The 19,903-nt window shown below is 37.3% G+C and overlaps 2 protein-coding genes across 2 annotated transcripts in view; one reads left to right on the top strand and one right to left on the bottom strand.

The window, feature by feature from the left end:
• The window catches only part of TIMP4 (TIMP metallopeptidase inhibitor 4), a 28,501-nt gene extending 15,218 nt beyond the window's left edge, over positions 1 to 13,283 (top strand). The window contains exons 2-5 of the mRNA XM_082487584.1: positions 4,011 to 4,108; positions 9,906 to 10,020; positions 10,671 to 10,795; positions 10,968 to 13,283. Coding sequence (XP_082343710.1) covers positions 4,011 to 4,108; positions 9,906 to 10,020; positions 10,671 to 10,795; positions 10,968 to 11,165 — 536 coding nt within the window. The 3' untranslated portion in view covers positions 11,166 to 13,283. The remainder of the gene's footprint in view (positions 1 to 4,010; positions 4,109 to 9,905; positions 10,021 to 10,670; positions 10,796 to 10,967) is intronic.
• Positions 1 to 19,903, bottom strand: part of SYN2 (synapsin II) — a gene marked incomplete at both ends in the record, with an annotated part of 194,440 nt that overhangs the window by 80,867 nt on the left and 93,670 nt on the right. Inside the window, one exon of the mRNA XM_082487583.1 lies at positions 17,294 to 17,383. Within this exon, the coding sequence (XP_082343709.1) occupies positions 17,294 to 17,383 (90 nt within the window). The remainder of the gene's footprint in view (positions 1 to 17,293; positions 17,384 to 19,903) is intronic.

Below are 19,903 nucleotides of genomic sequence, written 5' to 3'. Positions count from 1 at the left end.
AAACAATAGTACTGTGACCAATAGGTTAAGGAAAAAAGCTAAATTGCATCATCATCAAACTTGTATAAGTACAATAATACTATACGAAATAGTACCATAAAAAATATATATTATTTAATAATACTAACTTGTAACAATGAGAGTAATTCTTCACTAAACAGTTCTCCCTTTGTTAATGCCTTAGAAATAACTCAGTCTAAAAAGATCCTACTTTTAGGGAACATGAATTTCAGTGGCCAAAGCACAAGGATTCACTTTATTCTGATTCCATCTACACGTACGACTTGGCATGGGGCCTTCAGCGTGCTGCTTGATTCTTTGTCTCCCCTCTTCTGTGAAAAAGTTGTATTTCATTGCATATGTCACTGTAGTGTGCTAAAATTAATCTAATGGCAGTAAGTTTCTTTTTTAAAAAAGCCCCTAGTATAAGTAGTTTCTCATGATCATAAAAATCTCTAATACACGAGGTCGTGGTACAGTTTATTTACAGATAAATAATTAGCGTAGCTAATTTCGGAGGGAAATCACCCAGGTTTGGGAAAGATGCAGTTAATGCCTAACTTTCTACCCTTATTGTATATAAACACTTATGTGTTGTACAAAAGCCAACACTTTTCTCCTGACTTTATAAACACAAATATATCCAATGTTACACCAAGTAGACTCTGTCCTTTACCCAGGTCAAAATTACCTCTTGTTAATGGGGAAATAGTTGGGAGATGTTTATTATTATTCAGTAAAGAAGGAATAAAAATATTCTTAACGCATTTCTAGCAATGAATGTCCAATAGTCAAGCTAATTTACTAAATAGAACATTGTCCCCCATAACTGCAATACGCTGTGACACCAGTAATCAAAGCAGCAGTGGCTCAGAGGGACGGCAGCTTGACACTATGGACTCGGCACGATCATGGGAGCCAGTACCTGCCAGTACGATTTCTGTGCTGCGGCTCCACTGACCCCTGCATGGCCCTGATCACATTAACTTCCCCTCCCTTCAGTTACCTGAGACAACCTGCAGCTACAAAGTGGGGGTAAAAGTTTAAATTTTGTAAAAGTACCACGAGTTACAAAATATGAGTTCTGCAGAAATGCCACATCCTACTACTGAAATGTTAGAGTGAATGTCTTTTGAGAAACAGTATGTATTTGTAACACAGAATGAATTTGAGGCAGACTGAATTATTGGCATTAGAATGCGAAGGCTATGCATATGCATTTCACATATGCAAATTCCCCATAAGGAACCAATAACTGTCTGACAGATAAAATGACATTATTACACTAAACAACCCGAGGTTGTTGTCGGTCCAACAGAGAAGCCAAGCCAGCCATGGTACACTTGAAACCATTTATTGAAAAGAAGTGCAGAGTAGGAGGAATCCTAAGTTATAACCCGCATCTGAACCACGAGTGGAGAGGGAGATGCCTGGGCCCAGGAATGCTAAATCAGGAAGTGCTTGTGGTTAAAAACAGAAGCAGCCACATGAATAAGAGGTTTTAGGAGACAGCTAGACGACCCAAGTGAAAAAAAAATGTTAAAGCACAGAAAAAAGAAAAACAAGAAGGATTTAAAGGCCCCGTAAGATCTGTGTGTATTTGAATCTGGTTTCAGGAGAAGAAAAAAGTAAACCCCAAATAACTACAGATTTAGACATCCCGTAACAGTCAAACTTTCTTGTCATAAAAAAAAATCATCTCAGTTTGGTCTTCCTTTGCCACCTGGAAGCTTTCTCTTAAACAAATGAATGAATGAAACACACACAATATAAAAATAGTTCTCATTTTCTCCTACACACCCAGAAAAAGATCTCTTACTGAGAAACCCCAAAAGGTTATACTTTCCGCCTTGCGTAACTCCATGGAGACCCTTGGAGCTATCATTGATCATCTGTAACGTTCCCTTGGACGCTAACACGCAGAACTTAATAAAAATATGAAAATGAGTAATGTTTCAACATTAAACACGAGGGGAAAAGTAGTTTTAATTATCCTACAAGTGTTTGCATTGAGTATAAACCATGTTATGGCATTAAGAAAATAATGGAACTAGCTCCTACCAGTTGTCTCCCCCTTACCTCCTATATTGAATGAACTCTTTAACGAGAAAACCTTTTTTTAGGAAGTAATGGTGCAAAGGAAAGCAACGCGAAACAAAACAACATGATTCTAACTTGACCTTTCCAGCAGTATAGTACACGCAATCTACACTTTTTATCTGGAATTAGATCAAAGCCCCTAATAAGCACTGTTAATTTGTGGGAATATAACACATCTGTAGATGATTAAAGAGATGCTGCCGCTTACCATTTGAAATGAGGAATTTGCTGCCCACACTTAAAAGAACTTTCCTTCCAACCCAACCCATAAGTCTACAACGCTCCTCTAAAAGAGTTGAAATGGCTTGGGAGGAGGGAGCATTGTGCTGAAAGATAGAGGACTCAAGCTTTGAAGCTGAAGGCATCTGCATCACGTTGATCATTACATCTAGTTTGCTCTGCTAATAAGTGAGGAAATGAGAATTGCCCATTACTAGATGGGTCTGACCTCTATTTGGCTGCAAGAAGAATTATGATCTGGGTTTTTTATTCCTTTTCTTTAGATGTGATGTTTAGAGGTTAGTCTATCAAAGAAATGCTTTTTTGGGAAAAGCATGATTTTGATGCCAAAAGTTCTTCCTCTCCATCAGCTTGGTATTTTTTTCAGTGAACATGAAGTATGAGGATTTCATTGTCAGAGTGGTCAAACCCTGGAAGAGGGGCTGAGGGAGGCTGCAGAATCTCCCTCCTCAGAGATACTAAAAACTCAGCTGGACACAGCCCTGAGCATCCCGATTCAAGTGAGCAAGAGGTCGGACTAGACATCCAGAGGCTCCTTCTAACCTAACTTCTTCTTTGAAACATCATGCCTGTTTCATACAAATTTTGATAGAATGGTTCCTTTCATCATGAAAAATAAAAACAAAATAAAAAAGAAGGTGTCTGAGAGTTACCCTCATACCGAGGAATATTTTCTGGTCTCGATCACAGCTGCAGATGCAGACGTCCTTGCACAGATCCATCTCTGCCCAACTGTGAATGGCACTTACAGTTGAAGCGGGGTTCGACTGATGATTGCTACGGCCTTTACCAGTATCTCTCTAAGCAGATACAGACTGCTTGTTCTAACGAGCACGACATCTGCAGAGGAGCTGTAATAGTGATCCAGAACTGAGCAAAACCAGGACTCTCAATACTTTTGGGTGATAGAAGTCCTCAGAGAAATTTCAGCCATATACCATATTCTTAGAGCCCCATTATTCTCTGTGCCTAACGGTCCTGCTATATTTTAAACAGCATATACAAGAGATGCCTCACACAAGCAGAAAGGAAAAGAAACCATTTCTTCCTTCATAAAATCTCATACTTTCCTTGCTCAAAGAATAGGAAATCAATAAAATGCATCAAAAGAGAGAGTAATTAATTTGTACAGGTTAACACAACTAATGACTTGTTAAGAAAAATGCTAAAATCTGTAGTCTCAGAAGAAAGTGAATGGAAGCCTGTTCTCTTCTTGTCTTCTGATTTCATGCATAAAATTGATGCTTTAATCTTGTCTGGCACAGTCTTTCAGAGTGTTAACTTCAAGTTATTTAATTGATGAACAATTCTTCTGTCATCAACAGAAGTGTCCCTTTCCTTTGCTCACTGATTATAACGATGGGTGTTTCATAAAATTTTTATGGGATTCAAGTCTTTTAAAGATTTTGATAGACAGTTTTTGTCAAAACTGAGTAGTAACTTAATTCAGATTTCCAGATTCATGGAAATTCAGATTTATAACATAGGCAGCCCAATTATTTTTATTTTCAGGAGCTAACTCAATCTAGTGTTCTTATAGTAACAAACCTTAAAATCTACTTCTAGCTAAAGTGTAAAAACGACGCTAAAATTTATTAATATAATTTTTGTTCTTGCTTGTAAAATTAGGCATATGCTTATTTGCATTTAAATCTTTTTCTCTATTACAGTTATTCGAGCAAAAATATCCAGCGAAAAGGTGGTTCCTGCCAGTGATGATCCTCTTGATACCCACAAAATGATCCGGTATGAAATCAAACAAATAAAGGTACATGGAATCACTTAGCTATTTTGAAGTTCAATGCTGATAACCTATGTATATGACTACAATTTAGCCCTAAATGCTTTAAGCTGGAAAAGGCTCACGATGCTTCCATGGTTAGACACAGGTGAACTACACAGAAGGAATCAAAGTAGCGATAAAACAAAAGGGGAAAACAAAAAAAAAAAGGACAAGCAAGCTGTTCTGACATTCATGAGTTGCTTGCTAAATAACTATATTTTGATGAAAAGTTTTGTTATTCACAATTGCTTTATAAAGACTTTATGAAAACATACTTCAATCTGCAAATGGGATTCCAGACGTTTGCTGGGTTTGCTGGATACTGGATGACCTGTGTTGCATTATGGTATTGCAACTCTCTGACTGGATGATGCAAACTTTATAAACAGAGGAAAGCATTTCCAGCTGAAACAGCAAGGACCTTTGTTCATACCCGAATAGAGGTGTTTGAATAAACAGGAGACCTTCCCCGATACTCATATAAACAAAAATCCATTTGTATGAATGTTGGTAGGAAAGCAAACACAAACTAGGAACACCCAAAAATATAGTTATTCAGAATCTCGGAGGATTTTTCCATTATTTGTTCAGCTCCAATAAGGAGACACAGTCATTAATGGACTTTAAGCGGATGTTTCTTGATCCTGTTCAAGTCACCATCAAACTCTCACTGATGTAAAAAAGCTCATGACCTACCTGTTTCTGGAATACCCAGAAGATAGGCAGTCTCTTTCAATTAAAATGTGTCAGTGTGCATTGGTGGGGTTTTTTGTTGGTTTGGTTTGTTTGTTTGAAGTTTTCTAGGTGGTTTTATCTCTCATTTTTCACAGAATATTATTTTTTATTGTTTGTATTGATTTGTATGATTACATTTACTGGGAACACATAAGTAGACCATTATGAATGGCTACATGCTTCAAAAAAAATAATACAATCCTTCAAATTGTATCAGTAGATCCCCTCACAGGAGCTTTACTAAGAAAAATCTATGGTAAACGAATATCTCAAAATATTGCCACGGATGGTTATCACACGTGACTTCTGTTAAGGTTTTATAGCGATTTCAAGAAGCCAATTCTTTTTACCTTGGTAAAACAAACCCCCAAACTCTCCACCACCTGCCACTTTCTGTTGTCTTAAACTATTAAGGATATTTTCAAATGTTTCTTTCCAGAAACAAGTGTATAAATATCAGAGCAATTCTCTTTTCTCCCATTAGCACTCTAATTTTCTGTTGCTACCCTCCAACACTTTGGTAACCTCATAGAAACGCAAATCATTTTACACCTCAGCACAAAAATGAAGAACGAGAAGTCTAGTCTGTATGATTATTTTCAGGCTATGATCCCGTTCTCTGGTAACAGCACACTGAAATCCCTGAAGTACATTCATATATTGGAGCTGCTTTGGAGTTTCTCCCAAACTTACATAAGTGGAGGCCTATTCAAAACTCAGGCATCAGTAAGAGATCTTTCTTTCATTCCCCTCAGCTTCAGAAGGCAAGTCAGCTAGGGCTAATAAAGGATGCTCTATATCATTACCTACAAGCTTAGCCTAAAGACAAGTGCGTCATAACAGTCCCACCCTCCAGGTTCTTACTCCTGGCCAGAAGAGAGCTGAGCAGAGGTAGGAGCTGAGGCACGCGGCTGCTCAGCTGCCTCGGGACCCGGCTCAGCGTCTCCAACAAACCCAACAGAAGGACTTCCGTCTGAAATCTCTGCAACACAGGGTGGGCGAGCGAACAGGAGCTTCTGAAAACTGCAAACCTGTTGCGGGATGGCCAGTAAACTCAGCGCGGCACGGCAATAAATCCATACAGGCAACTTTGCCTCTGCCTGGTAAATCACACAGGAACTGGCAAAGAGCGATGTCACCCGTTATACTCTAAGCATATAATGCAGAGGAGGCATACAGGTAAAAATTAAACAGGACTGGGTATACGGAAAAATTCCTGAGAACTAGTCACTTTTTAATTAACAGAAGTGTAATGGTGAAGTGTTATGGATAACACTGTAAAGCCCGCAGCAAATTACAAAATTAAAGAGTAAGGAATTTTAAATAGCTCATGCTTGTACGTATTTGGTAAGTGTAAAATAATCTACTAAAATAATATAATTTATACTATCAGCTAGTTTTGGCCACCTCAATGGAGACGGACTAATAACATCACAGAAAGAGCTTGTCAGAGATCTTCAACCTGACCCTTGTCAATCAGTGATCTCATTTGTGTATCTCAGTTTCCTGAATAACTGATAATTTGGTTGACCCAAGCAATAAATTGATAACACTATTTCTTACCTTTTCCCTCAGATGATAACATTTTAAAAAATCCAAATCAACAGCGTATGTCAAATTGTAGAATATTCTCTTTCACTATTACAGTCTTTCTTCTCGTGAGTGCTTACGGACCCATATTATAAATTTGATTACCTTCAGTTATGATAAACTGAACAGTCCTTTTAATGGCCGATGGCAATGACCACACGTTTCTGGCTAACCCTGCACATAAACAATTACAGGACTGGGGGGATATGCTAAGAATTCGCTTTATATAACATAGAAAGCAAGAACAGACTCTCTAATCCTCTCTCTTGAGCTGTAAAATCGATCAAGCCAAAACACAATTATCAAATCAGTATTTGTTTTGGTGAATACTTTTTAAGCCACACACATATTTGCACTTCCCTCAGCAATTCTTCTGCCCTCTTAGAAAAGAAACACAGAACCTGTAGAGGTTACATTTTACTGCAACTGTAAATTTAGCAAAATGCTTCTGTCTCTCTTTTATATTATTCTCTGTTACAAAAATTATATTTCTGTTATTTTAAATCCAGTGCATTAGGCTTAGCATTAAAACATCGGTATTTTTGTACAGAAATATTAAGTATGATTTTGTTATTCATTTTCAGAAATAAAAAAAAGGATAATGATGGGCTTTATTCATTTTATATATATTGGTTTGCACGTTAAGAAGCCATACATTTTTTTCAATTACTGTTATTTTCTTTTATTGCAATATTTACAGCATTATACTAGAGATAAGAAAATATGTGATTTATATCCAATTGAATATTTGTCTTCATAATATTATTGTTATTGACTTGGTCATCATACTTACTGTGAGGAGACAGCTAAATATTAAAGCAGTGCCATTAGCTTTCATGACACTGTTCTATATTATCAGAGTAGTGAAGTAAGGTGCAAGATACTACTGTTATACATGAAATCTACACATTTTACCAAATTAAACTAGTATAAGGAAAGTGGCTAAGTGTTTTCCACACAAGCAGCATGGATGGAAAACCACTGAAAGAATCAGACTTCTTTTGTGAGAAGATGGGTTCCCCTCCCAGCGGGAATACAAGGAGGTATTTAAGATAAACACAATGGTATCTACATTATACAATGATGCATGCAGTTTTAAAGCTAGATATTAATCACTATATGAAGCTAAGAAAATAAGGCACGATATAGTTGAAAAGGCGTAGAGAATAAAGAAGATAGAAGAATGTAATTACTAAAACAGCAACATGCCTGAGACACTGAAAGTAATACAGATAGTCTTAAAAAAAAGTGTTCTCAAATCTTAAAGTAATAGCCATGTACTGGTGTCGGTTATGTGCCTCAGAAGGACAGGGACAGTGTCAATACAGACTTTAGCACCTGGGTCACATCTCTCTTCTTCCAATTCCTCACCTTTTTTTCCTACCTCAATAGTCCTACCCGAACCTCCAATGTAAATGAACCATACCGCAGTGCAGGATCGAATCAACCCTTCCTATCCCTTCACAGAGAAAGTATCCACACCTTTAGGAGATAATCATAGAATCATAGAATGGTTTAGGTTGGAAAGGACCTTGAAGATCATCGAGTTCCAACCCCCTGCCATAGACAGGAACACCTCCCACTAGACCAGGTTGCCCAAGGCCACTCAATAGAATACTATTGAGAAGATCAAATATGATTTACTGAGATAAACAGAGGATTTAGAATCTTAAGAAATGCTTTAACAAATATCTAGGTCAAAACCCAAGATAGGTCAGACTGTAATTGAAAAAAAAACCTCAACCAAGCAACCAAAAAAACTGCAACAAAACAAACACCAAACCCATTTAAATATTAACTAGATCGCCAGTATAAGTTGTCATGAATATTTACCTTTTCTTTAATAGCTAAATCAATTCATGTTGTCTGCATCATGCCTCAAGTTAATTTAGATCAAGTGATGAGATATTAAAAGAAAAGTTGTACCCTACTACAAATTTTAGCCCAATCAAAGGTTTCTGAATGTGGAGAGAACGCAAATCAGAGGATACTTGCATGGTTCATGCTGTCACTATGTATTAGACATCTGTGTCTGGTACCCTCACCCCGAATAAGGCAGATTTAAGCATAGCAGAAGCAGGAGATTCCCCTGGCAGGAATTGCATGGCCTTAGGAGCAATGCGGAGGGCTGTGGCTGGCACAACTAAGTTTTGCAGTAGCCATCAGGGCGACTCTCGCAACACCCGTGCAGCCCACTCCTGGTCAGCCTGCTCCTGCTCCCTCCTTTGTCCATCTTTCCAAGAACTTTTATACTGGGCTGACATACCAGACTACTTTTAACTAACAAAATTGGACACATCTTCATCATCATTATATATGCTTTCTATTATTTTCCCTGCTGCTTTGTACAGGATAACCATTTGTTTTTCCATTTCGTATGTTTGTTTTTTCTACTAAGTATTTCAAATTCACATCTGATATTTTTGGATCAGAAGCCCAATGACAACAACTTTGGCTCTTTTTATTCCATAAATAAGGCTTCAGAAAAATCAACCTATTAGAGTATTTTTTGGTGCCCTGTAGTATTTAAATCTCCTGAGAGAACTTGAGTAACACAAGCACATTTTCCAGTGACGCCAGCTGCATGGGGGAGAGCCCGCCCGCGGGAGCCGTGAGCCTTGCCATTGTCCCCAGCTGTCAACACACAGCATGATGTCACTGCGCGGGGCCCCTGAAGCGCTGGGGTCTCAGTTATGTCATCGGAGGTGATGACAGGCGTTCTGAGCTTGATTAGCGTCTTACGGCTCCTTCTCACATTCAGACACAACTAAATTTTGTTTTGATCTATTAATGGCTTATTCAAGAATTATTTTCTTAGTTGGAAATGCTGGTTAAGGAGCAGCCAATCCGAACGCTGCACAGGCTTTGATTCCAAACCTCCCCATTTCGGTGCTGCAGGCTATAAATTCTAAGAGCTGGATCCCATTTTCCAACAGTTATTCAAGAAGGTTGCATGGGGCAAAATTCTGGATGTGGAAAACCAGCTTGCTTTAATGACCAAATATCAGAGCAATGCTCTGTTTCTTTGCATGTTTCATGCCCTTGAAGATACACACCATTACACTGCTCAACATAAAATTTCCCATATTAATACACCGAGAAACTTTCGTGTCTTACAACACTGCAGCACCTTGTTTAAGATCGATGCTCTCTCTGCACTACTTCTTAAATGGAAGATGCCAGTAGAACATAAATTGAAGAGACAGCTTCAAAGATCCATTAAAAACACTGAAAAAGCACATTTAAACATCTATAATTTAAAAAAAAAAAATAGAGATAATGGACACATTTCATTTAGTGTAGAGAATAGGTCTAATTGTTAGTATTTTCTCACGTAAGTTCAGACTTCAGAGCCTTTTTTAAAGAGATACACCACGTACTCCTTTCAGCTGTTGTTTGAAACTGTTTTTTCATGTTTGTTTTCTACTACTGACTTTCTGTTTCTGATAATTTTCAGATGTTTAAAGGATTTGAAAAGCTCAAGGATGTCCAGTATGTCTATACCCCTTTTGATTCGTCACTCTGTGGAGTGAAACTAGAAGCTAACAACAAAAAACAGTATCTTTTGACAGGTAAAATGTAACAAAAGTAATGTACCTATAAAACCAGAAGTAACTGCTTAGATTGACTTTGCAAAAATATGCCAGCCCTTCTTAAAAAATAATGTATTTATGTACTAAATAATACAAATACAATGAAATGTACGAATTATCTAAAGCTGTGATCTTACACGTTTTCCATCCTTCAACAATCTTAAAGCAGTTTCAAAGGAAGCCAAGGTCAGTAACTATGTAATTAGTAAACAGGATGTATGCTATTATTACTTGTTTAAAATCAACAGCACTGATTTTCCCAGGAATGCAAATCTGCTTAATGAGACAATGCACGCCTACGCGTATGCATATTTGGGGTTCTAAGTAATTATAGATTTTTCTATACTGTCCTGAAATCTAGTTTAACATACTACCGGCATTCACATCCCTCCCTTCCTGGCAGATTCTCAGAATCTTTTAAAAAATACCCTTCTTAATTCATTTACATTTATTCAGAATGCAATCAGCAGAATAGTTCTCTCAGTTATAATTACGTTCATTGAAAAAAGTGTGAAATAAGACTAATTTGGTGCAATTAGTTGAGAACTTAGGTATTCTTGCAATTTACTTCAGTATTTAGACAACAGGTCTATTTGCTTGCCTTATGTTTCTTATTTTCCATGCTGTAGGACAAATTTTAAGCGATGGTAAAGTCCTCATCCATTTATGCAACTACATTGAACCATGGGATGATTTATCCTTGTCTCAAAAGAAGAGTCTTAATCAGAGATATCAAATGGGCTGCGGCTGCAAAGTAAGTATAGAACAAACCGCTGGCTAACAGTGGAGCCCACCTCATGGGCACTAGCGGCTTCCACTGGTGGGAACTGTTCTCTTATACACCATATATTTAACATTACTTGAGAATAACTACTGTTTTAAAGAAACCCGCGATATACTGAACTAATGTACTATTTCACATTTAGATTACTACCTGCTACATGGTGCCCTGTTCCATCACTACACCAAATGAGTGCCTCTGGACAGACTGGCTGATAGAAAGAAAGCTATACGGGCACCAAGCCAAGCACTACGCCTGTATCAAGAGAAGCGATGGCACTTGCAGCTGGTACCGAGGTGGTCCTCCCCCAGAGAAAGAGTTTATTGATATCAGCGAACCTTAAAACGATCACTTCCTAAAACGCCTCAGAGTCTAATTCCATCAAACGCTGCACGCTCACAGCTTTGAACTGCCATCCTCTAATGTATCTGTTGCTTAGAAACAAAAACAAATTGTCCTGTACAGCTAAAGTAGGAGTCTGTGGAATTGGCACTCACGCAAGACGAGGAACAAGTCTCCTGGAGGTAGCTACTCCATAACACTATGCTTTGTACAGAGAGGCTCCAGCTGAGAATGCTCCTCTGTGTCCTGAGGCATAACAAGCTTCCCTTTTACCAATATGAATGTACAAGAACAAAAGAATTGCCAGAATTTTGTCTCCTATTTCTGCTAACCTACACATTAAGAGCACCCCATGTTTTATTCCAAATCTTTCTGATGAACTACAGAATGTTTTATAGAACTATTTTTTTCTGTATGAAAGTTTTCTGATACAAAAGAATTATTGTACAGTGTATATGTAAAGTATTATAACAATGTGCTATAAAAGAGAGATTCAAAAATCCCTGTTTTTCCTTATCTGTTGAAACAAGTTGAACACTTCTGTGATTAAAACAATCTGTGCTCCGTATTTTTTATGTTACTTATGTCATAGATTTCTTTATCTACAGAGTTGTAACTTTCACTGATAACGAAGTTAAAAACCAGCCTTGATAATCAAAATCCTCTTACTCAATTCAGTATTCCTATGGACTAGCTATACCTTGTTGAAAAAAAAGCCAGATGTTCTAATGCTTCAGCATGTTACGGAACCAACACAAATAATGACAGGCTAAAACTGCTTCTATTTACAGAAACCATGTCCATCATCGCAGCAGCTATGGTACTTGATAATGCCTCTCTAAATATGTGAGTAGGTCATTGTATTTCAGTGCTGCTAAGCGCCTTGGCTTTAGAACCTCATGTAAAAATCCATGCAACAGATACTGAATAACTTAGACTGCAAGTGATTTCTACAAAGCTCTCAAATATTTGACCTTATTTAATAGTTTAAATTTACGTTAATGATTTTTCATTCATGAATACCCATCATACTTGGTCATAATGGATTCGGTAAAACTCATGAACTTATACTAGAGAAGTGTTACAACGTATTTTGCATTTTAGTTTTTTTAGTGTCTTAACTTTTATGAATTGTTAACTGTAGCTAGTAACTAATCTCACACATATTTAAGTTTACAAAAGTAATTCAATTCACAGTGGTAAAACTTCAAAAATTGTTTCAGTAAATGCCAAAGTTTAGACAGTTGTCCAACTGCTTGTGTTCTAGAAACTGGATGAGAACCGTCACGCAGGAGATGAATCTCTAATAGATGCCATTTCTGACATATTTTACTCTCTCCAATTTTCTCATTGGGTTTCCATCACTTCATTCCAATTTTGGCTAGGAATTACTCTCATGTATTCCTCATATGAGAATTCAGAACAACAGGCAGAGACTTAGACAGTTCTGTTCTCGTTTGGGTCGATCAGGTCTATTTCAAGGTTGAACACCAACGCTTTACTCGTTCCTGCTAGGCAGAATGAGATGCTTGCAGCCTACGGGCTCATTAGTGATCAGAGCTGTCACTGCCTCTTGGTTCGAGGGGCCACTTTTTTCCAATTAGTTCCTTTAGTCTGTTTGCTACAGAGTCCTTCTAAAACCACTGGGGCTTAAACTTGGAAAGAAAATACGCACATCTTTAAGTGTACAGGCATCTCTAATTCCATTCAATTCCATGAAGTAGTAGTTTGGACATAAAATTCAGCATGTCTCATGTATCTTGTCACACCCTAAGATATGTTGTATTGGATACATAATGTATACTTGCAAAAAAACCCTGTATAAATGATTTTTGTGACATACTCTGTTCCTGTTTCTAATGTTTACTTTGACAATTGCATGAATCCATATTTAAAGGACAGGTTTGAAAACACTCTTGGGAGAATAAATATTCTTTCTTACTTTTTTTACGGCTAAACTTGTACAATTCCAATGGAGTGCAAATGATACAAGGCCCACAGGAAGGCACGCCGTTATCCCTTTGAGGAATGTAACATTTCACTTTTTATTTACTGTAAATCAGTTTTGCTGTTTTAATTTACAATCCTAAATTAAAACACCATTATTTGTGCTGCCAAATGTAAAGCCTAGTTTGTTTTCTGCTTTGCTAAAGACAAACAAAAAATTACCTGACACTAATTTGGCCATAGACTTATTATGGCTACTTCCATAAATGAAATTAAAAGGCTAGATTTCTTCCAAAAGGAAACTGATATTGCAGAGACAATATTGACAGTGCTATCTGCTGTCACTGCTGTGCATTTACATTACTAATTTACAGAAAGACTTAAAAAAAAAAAAAAGCCTTATTTCCTCAGATCAAACCAAAACAATTCCCAGACAAGCCTGCAAGAACTTAATAACCATACAAAGTCTGAATCAAGCACATGGCTAATTTATATTCAATACATGTCCAGCATAGCATTTGTTTCCAAATCCATTTTGATGTAATGGTGTCTTTTGAATAGCACTGTGCAGCAAACAGATATTTTCTGCTTTTTAACTCAACATAGTTCTGTTGCTATTTCAGTTTTATAGTAAATTAGACCTTAAACTCAACCAACCCAACTCAGACTCCCTTCTTCATGTACCCTGTAAAAATAAATGTTTTCTTCAGTATTTATGAACAAACTGTAATATGAATTAGTTTTAAAAACATTTTATATTTGACCTCACGTAAAACATCCCATATGGGGCGTTTCAAAATTAAGGGCCATCCACTTTGATTTCTGTCTGAGCATAAATCTGGCCAAACTTCCCACAATGGATGGTACAAAGATTTTTTTTTTTTTCCTCAAATCAATAAATATAGCAAGAAAAGCTTTACAAAAATCCCTCTCGGAATGAGTTGTTATTTTCCCTGAGATTCAGCACTGATAGAGATTATGAAAAGGATTAACTACAATGCGGCATTCTGAATACGTTATTTTCCTATCAAGATTTTTACTGTAGCGGCATTGATATATTATCAAGAGCAGATTATTTTTACAACATTTTCTTTGTACTTCTTGAAACTGTGTATGTGCTAAATGAAAGGTTAGAGCAGAAATATAGCCTGCTACAACATTTGATTTTAATTTGGAAATGATTCACATGACTTAGTACAGAAAAGAACAGAGAAGGGAGACTGTACAGGTGAATGGTGGAAAAAACAACACCCTAAACATTGCTGGCTTTTTCTCAAAGTTCCAGTTACATTTTAATTACATTGTTCAACCATTATGTTGAAAAAGCCATGTTTTTTTTTTTCATGACAGAGAACATAAGAGGTGTGAATGTAGCAAAATAAAGGGAACTAATTACTGAGGGAAAGGCTGTAGATATGACTCAACCAGCAATGAGTTCAAAAAGCCTCACAGCGTTTTGTATAGTTTTAATCAGTCTGAGATGAATGTTTCTGTTTCAAAAAGGGTTTCATTAAAACAGCTCAATTTTTTTACACAAAAGAATGGCATCTTTGTTTATTTACCTTTTATTGCCGTCTAAAGACTCAGTACAAATGATCACCATAGTATGAAAGAAGCAAAAGAAACAGAAGCACAACCGTACCTCTGGCTCGCTCAGCTGAAAGCTCAATTCACAGAGATTTGGAGTTTCCCCCGCTCCCCCCCACCCCAGCTGGTTTGCACTGGAGGAGAGGGAGAGAGCTCTAGGTTATGATTTGGAGAATAAGAAGGGAAGTGAAGAACACGAAAGGAACTACAAAAATTATTTTAAACTGTAAATACCAAATTCTGTAAAAGTAAATGCAAATGAGGCCAGCTATTAATAAACAGTGTTAAAAAAATAAAAAATATAAATACTGTCACATGATTTCAATTCATCAACTAGAAGAGACTGATATTCACCTCACCTTACAACCGATTTTAGGAATTGGAATAAAATGTTATCTTGTACCAAGTTGCCTGATTATTTTTCAAGCCACAAAGTTCCAAATAATTTCTTCAGAAGGGAAAAACAAAAAACCAAGCTTCATCACAATCAGTTATTACAGCACCTCTAAACCATGTATGGCAATGCAATACTGAAATGCATTCGTTTTCTCCAGATTAACATTCATTATGTATAAAGGTGTAAAAAAATTACCCAGTTGTGGAGAACATTAATATTCAAAAGTTCAAACAAAAGACAAATAACTTATCGGTTCAGACATTAATGAGCAATATAGAGGAACGAAGCGGGGGAAAAATACTCAAGTATTTGTTATACTCTTAAGCAGAATATGCCTTATAAGTACACACACACATTTTGCTGTTTGTGTTCTATTACTGAATATGAATTCAATCAGTTGTTCAAGACAGCAGTTTGCAACCCAACTGGTAGACCGTTCTACAGAGTCATACTATGTCAAAATTAAAAGCTAACACATTAATTCTTCTCCCAGAATCACAGGATATTGTCTTTGTTTCTATATACTGCAATTAAGCAATGCGTTAAAAGGCCTCCTTTTGAATAAAATCATAGCATCACAGAGTATCTCAAGTTGGAAGGGAGCCCTATGGATCACCAAGTCCAACTCCCTGCCCCTCACAGCACTACCTAAAACTAAACCGTATGACTAAGAGGGTTGTCTAGAGCTTCCTTGAACTCTGACAGGCTTGGAGCTGTGACCACTTCCCTGGGGAGCCTGAATAATAGCTGATAAAATAATGAAGAAAGAACCATAAATTGTGTGCAGGAAATTATAAACGAGCTTTAATCTTGGACATTCTCAGGAAAATAGAGATATAAAACTTATTACCATTTTTAAAAGCATACTGCAAAACATGAGATGTGGTTCTACTTCTCCACCTGTTACGAATGAATCCCCAAGGGGAATGAACTTCCTTTGCATAAAAAAAATTAAAAATATAAATTTTATAAAGTTGTACATTTTTCTGACAAGTCCATCAACAAAAACCCCTTCCATTCTGAAAAGATTTGACCATCTGGGACAATATTTAGATCTGCTGCTCCCAAACAGTATCATTCTCCTTTGGCTTTACAAAACTTCTGTATAGCAAATTTACTAAATGCACAACTGCAGTGAAAGCTCTTTTCAGAAGTGTCATATGCAACAAAAGAAGTGGAAACATCTGTTAGTTAATAGTCCAAAGAAACCTGAGAGAAGTGGCAAAGCAGTACGAAGAGCCATTCCGCCACTTGTGCAATACATCAAAATGCACGGCAGAACTGCACCATGCTGCATTTGTCACCAAAAGATGAGACAGATGTGGGAGAAAGACGTCAGAAGAAATCTTAGTCAACTGCTGTCACTGAGGCTTATCTTAGATGGCCCCTATGGTAATGAAGTGCTAGTCAGAGTCTCAAGACAGACACAGCAATTACGGCTTGGGGACTTTACATAAACAGCTAACTAATACATTCACCATGACCTTGCAATGGCACTTGAATCACAGCTGTGTGACATATGCCGAATAGGTTACATTCTAAAAATAATTGATGTCTCTATGCCAGTCTATTCAATCAGCAAACAGCCGCCCTCTAGCTCCTCTCAATGCCGAAAGTATTTCCTCTAGAAAAACATACTCAGGAAAGAATTTCTGTTCAGAAACCGTTAGAGAAGTAAGAAAAAAATGTCTGCAGCATGTCGTAAGTAAAGGCTGTTAAGTGTTGTTTTTATGAATGCATTTATATCTGTAAAGGACTGGGAACCGATGTCAGCACAGGTACACGAAGATCGCAAGTCATAACCACCCTGATTTCAGAGTTCAAAGGTCCGCACTGTCAGGCACATAGCCTTGAGCATCATCTACACAGATAATAAACACTTTGACCATATGATAAAGGAGTAGGCTGAAAACAAACCATGAAAGTAACTCTTACACTTTAATAGTTGTTCTGTGTCTTATAAGATTTTAATCTCTTTAAGATCTGAAGTTGATTAGCTGAAAAAATGACTACCCTCACATCTGAAAATCTTCCCATTTACCATCAACGTGCTTTTAAGCGGTCACCCAGTCTCACCCCTCTGAACGCTTCCAAAATGGCTTTTAGAATAGACAGTAAATGGGGGGAATGAATTCTGTATTTCCAGCTCCTGTTTTACACAGACAGTAAGCAAATTTAATATTGGTATTTGCACGTACCATTTCCTTGTGATTTGGATAGAATGTTTGCTCAATTAAAGGGAACTTCTCTGGACCCAAAGTTTTGTAGACAGACACCAGCTGGGCAAACTGTAAAATAAAGCAAAACAAAAGAAAAAGTTTAGGAGAGAAACCACATTCTACCAAAATGATCTCATACTGTCATTTTGCTTCTTGTCTTCTGCGTTTGATAAACTCAGCAAATACACGTACATGTTATACACTGGCTGTGTCCTCCTCTCTCACATGCGCACCTTTTTTATCCCATCCCGGCTATGTCTTCATGTCCAGAGCAACAAAGAACAATACCTCCAAGAGTTAAGCCTTCACACGTACAGAAAATGAAATACATTGGAATATGGGGTTTCAGATACCTCAGAGTCTATATATTTTCAGCTGATTTTGTGATGATAAAATCATTATAATTTTGCATTTTCTACCACCTTTAATCTAAAGATCAGACATATTTCACATTCATTTAGCCTCTGGCACCTCACTGACACTGAAAGGCAATTTTGCAAAACTGGAGAAAAGAGATTTCGCAACAGAAAAGCGATCCCTGCGTCATATGTAACCAGTCAGGTGAAGAATAAACAAGAGGATTTCAGTTTCCCAGGCCCTAAGCCATGTACCATAGCCACACGGACGCAGTGGAAGAATGGCCAGTCAACAAAGGTGTTGATAATTTAAACAGCTACATGTTACTGACATTTCTATTAACGTCTTCTTTCTGGGCCCTTTCTCTGACATAACCTATATGCTAGACTGTAGTAACCCTAACACAGAAAGCAAAATAACATTGAAACACAAAAAGACATAGAATTCTTTAATATATAGAAATGTACTTCGGGACTGTTCTTCCTCTTTAGAGAACAGATTAACTCATCTGTTGTAACAGTTCAAAACCTAAGTCACTCTTGAAAGCACGGCGTAGCAAGTGAGGTTTCTAGGGAGCAGGATGACTCCGGCAGTCAGAAGAGCACTATTGTTTCCAGACTCCCAAGCCCTGGCTCGTACATGCCTGTGATGTGTTCAATTGTCATGATGCCAACATGAGACATAAACAACTCCGCACAACAGTTTGAATAGTGGATTTGCTGGTTACAAACAGGAAAAAAGCAAAGGACAATAGGGCTCTGTCCATAATGCAGTTGCATCAAATACCTACTCTGTTAATGCAATTTAGGGTGCAGGGATAGTAAAAACTGTTTAAAGGGAAAAAAGAACAATGCAAGCTTTGCATCGCGTTTCCTGCTGGCATACAGAATTTGTTCAATTTAGTGGTTTGGTAAAACACTATTTTAATTTTGAAGTCCAGTGAAAAATACCTTAATGATGAGCCCTTCCAGAGAAGGGCTACAAAGCTGGTGAAGGGTCTGGAGGACAAACCTTATGAGGAACGACTGAGGGATCTGGGGTTGTTTAGCCTGGAGAAGAGGAGGCTGAGGGGAGACCTTATCGTTCTCTACAACTACCTGAAAGGAGGTTTTAGAGAGATGGGAGCTGACCTCTTCTCCCTGGCGACAAGTGATAGGACAAGAGGAAATGGGTTCAAGTTATGTCAGGGCAGGTTTAGATTAGATGTTAGGAAGCATTTTTTCACTGAAAGGGTTATTAAACATTGGAATAAGCTGCCCAGAGAGGTGGTGGATTCACCATCCCTGGAGGTGTTTAAGAAAAGGGTAGATGAGGTGCTTAGGGACATGGTTTAGGAGTGGTGGTGTTCTTATCAGGGTAGGTTAATGGTTGGACTTGATGATCTTAAAGGTCCCTTCCAACCTCACTGATTCTATGATTCTATGATTCTATGAGTGGGTTTCACCAAAAGCTTAAGAAATTCTAGTTGGACAGTGTGCTGTACAAAACAGACCTCAAGGAAAAGAAATATTATCGCAGCTACCAAAAGAAGGTGGTTTGCAAATAGGATTTCTGACAACTTACTATTTATTTCTGTTCTAATCCAAGATCCAAATTCAAAATTTCATAGAGCAAATACTGCCTATTAAATATATGATTTTTGCCAAACAATTGTTATGTTAAAATAAATCTATTTACCTATCTTTAATAAAAACCTCTAAAAGAATCATATGATTGTATTTCCTGGGATTCTTTCCTTATTTTCTTTTCTATTTCCACTGAAATCAAGCAAAAGACAGCAAGAAACTGACACTATTTTTCAGGGTTGTGGCATTCACTCAAGAGGTAAGAACGCTATAACCCAGATTAATATTAGCAAATGTTTGTTTACTTAAAATAGTATCAACCACAGATAATACACATCTATCACTCTAAAGTACCCTTTAATCTAGTAAATAAGCTACGGAATAGCATGTAGGAAAAGTAGGTTTACATTTCCTGAAGCAGAGGACAGAAATAACTCAGATTTCCCACAGCTGGGGGGAATGATTTACCTTTTGCCCCTACTGGGACACTGCTTCATCTGTGTGTCTACAATTTGCGGAATCTCTCGTCAAACTCTTCTCCCCCCAAAAAAGGAACTTGATAACTTCAACCCAAATTCACATAAAATTTTGGCATTCTAATTGTACATCCTTAAACTGCTATAAATATTTCTTATTTTCCCTGATTCCTACTGGGCAATTTATGAAA

The sequence above is a fragment of the Vanellus vanellus genome, assembly GCF_965231255.1.
Source record: "Vanellus vanellus genome assembly, chromosome: 9".
In the NCBI taxonomy this organism is placed as follows: domain Eukaryota; kingdom Metazoa; phylum Chordata; class Aves; order Charadriiformes; family Charadriidae; genus Vanellus; species Vanellus vanellus.
This window is presented reverse-complemented; position numbering and strand designations above follow the sequence as displayed.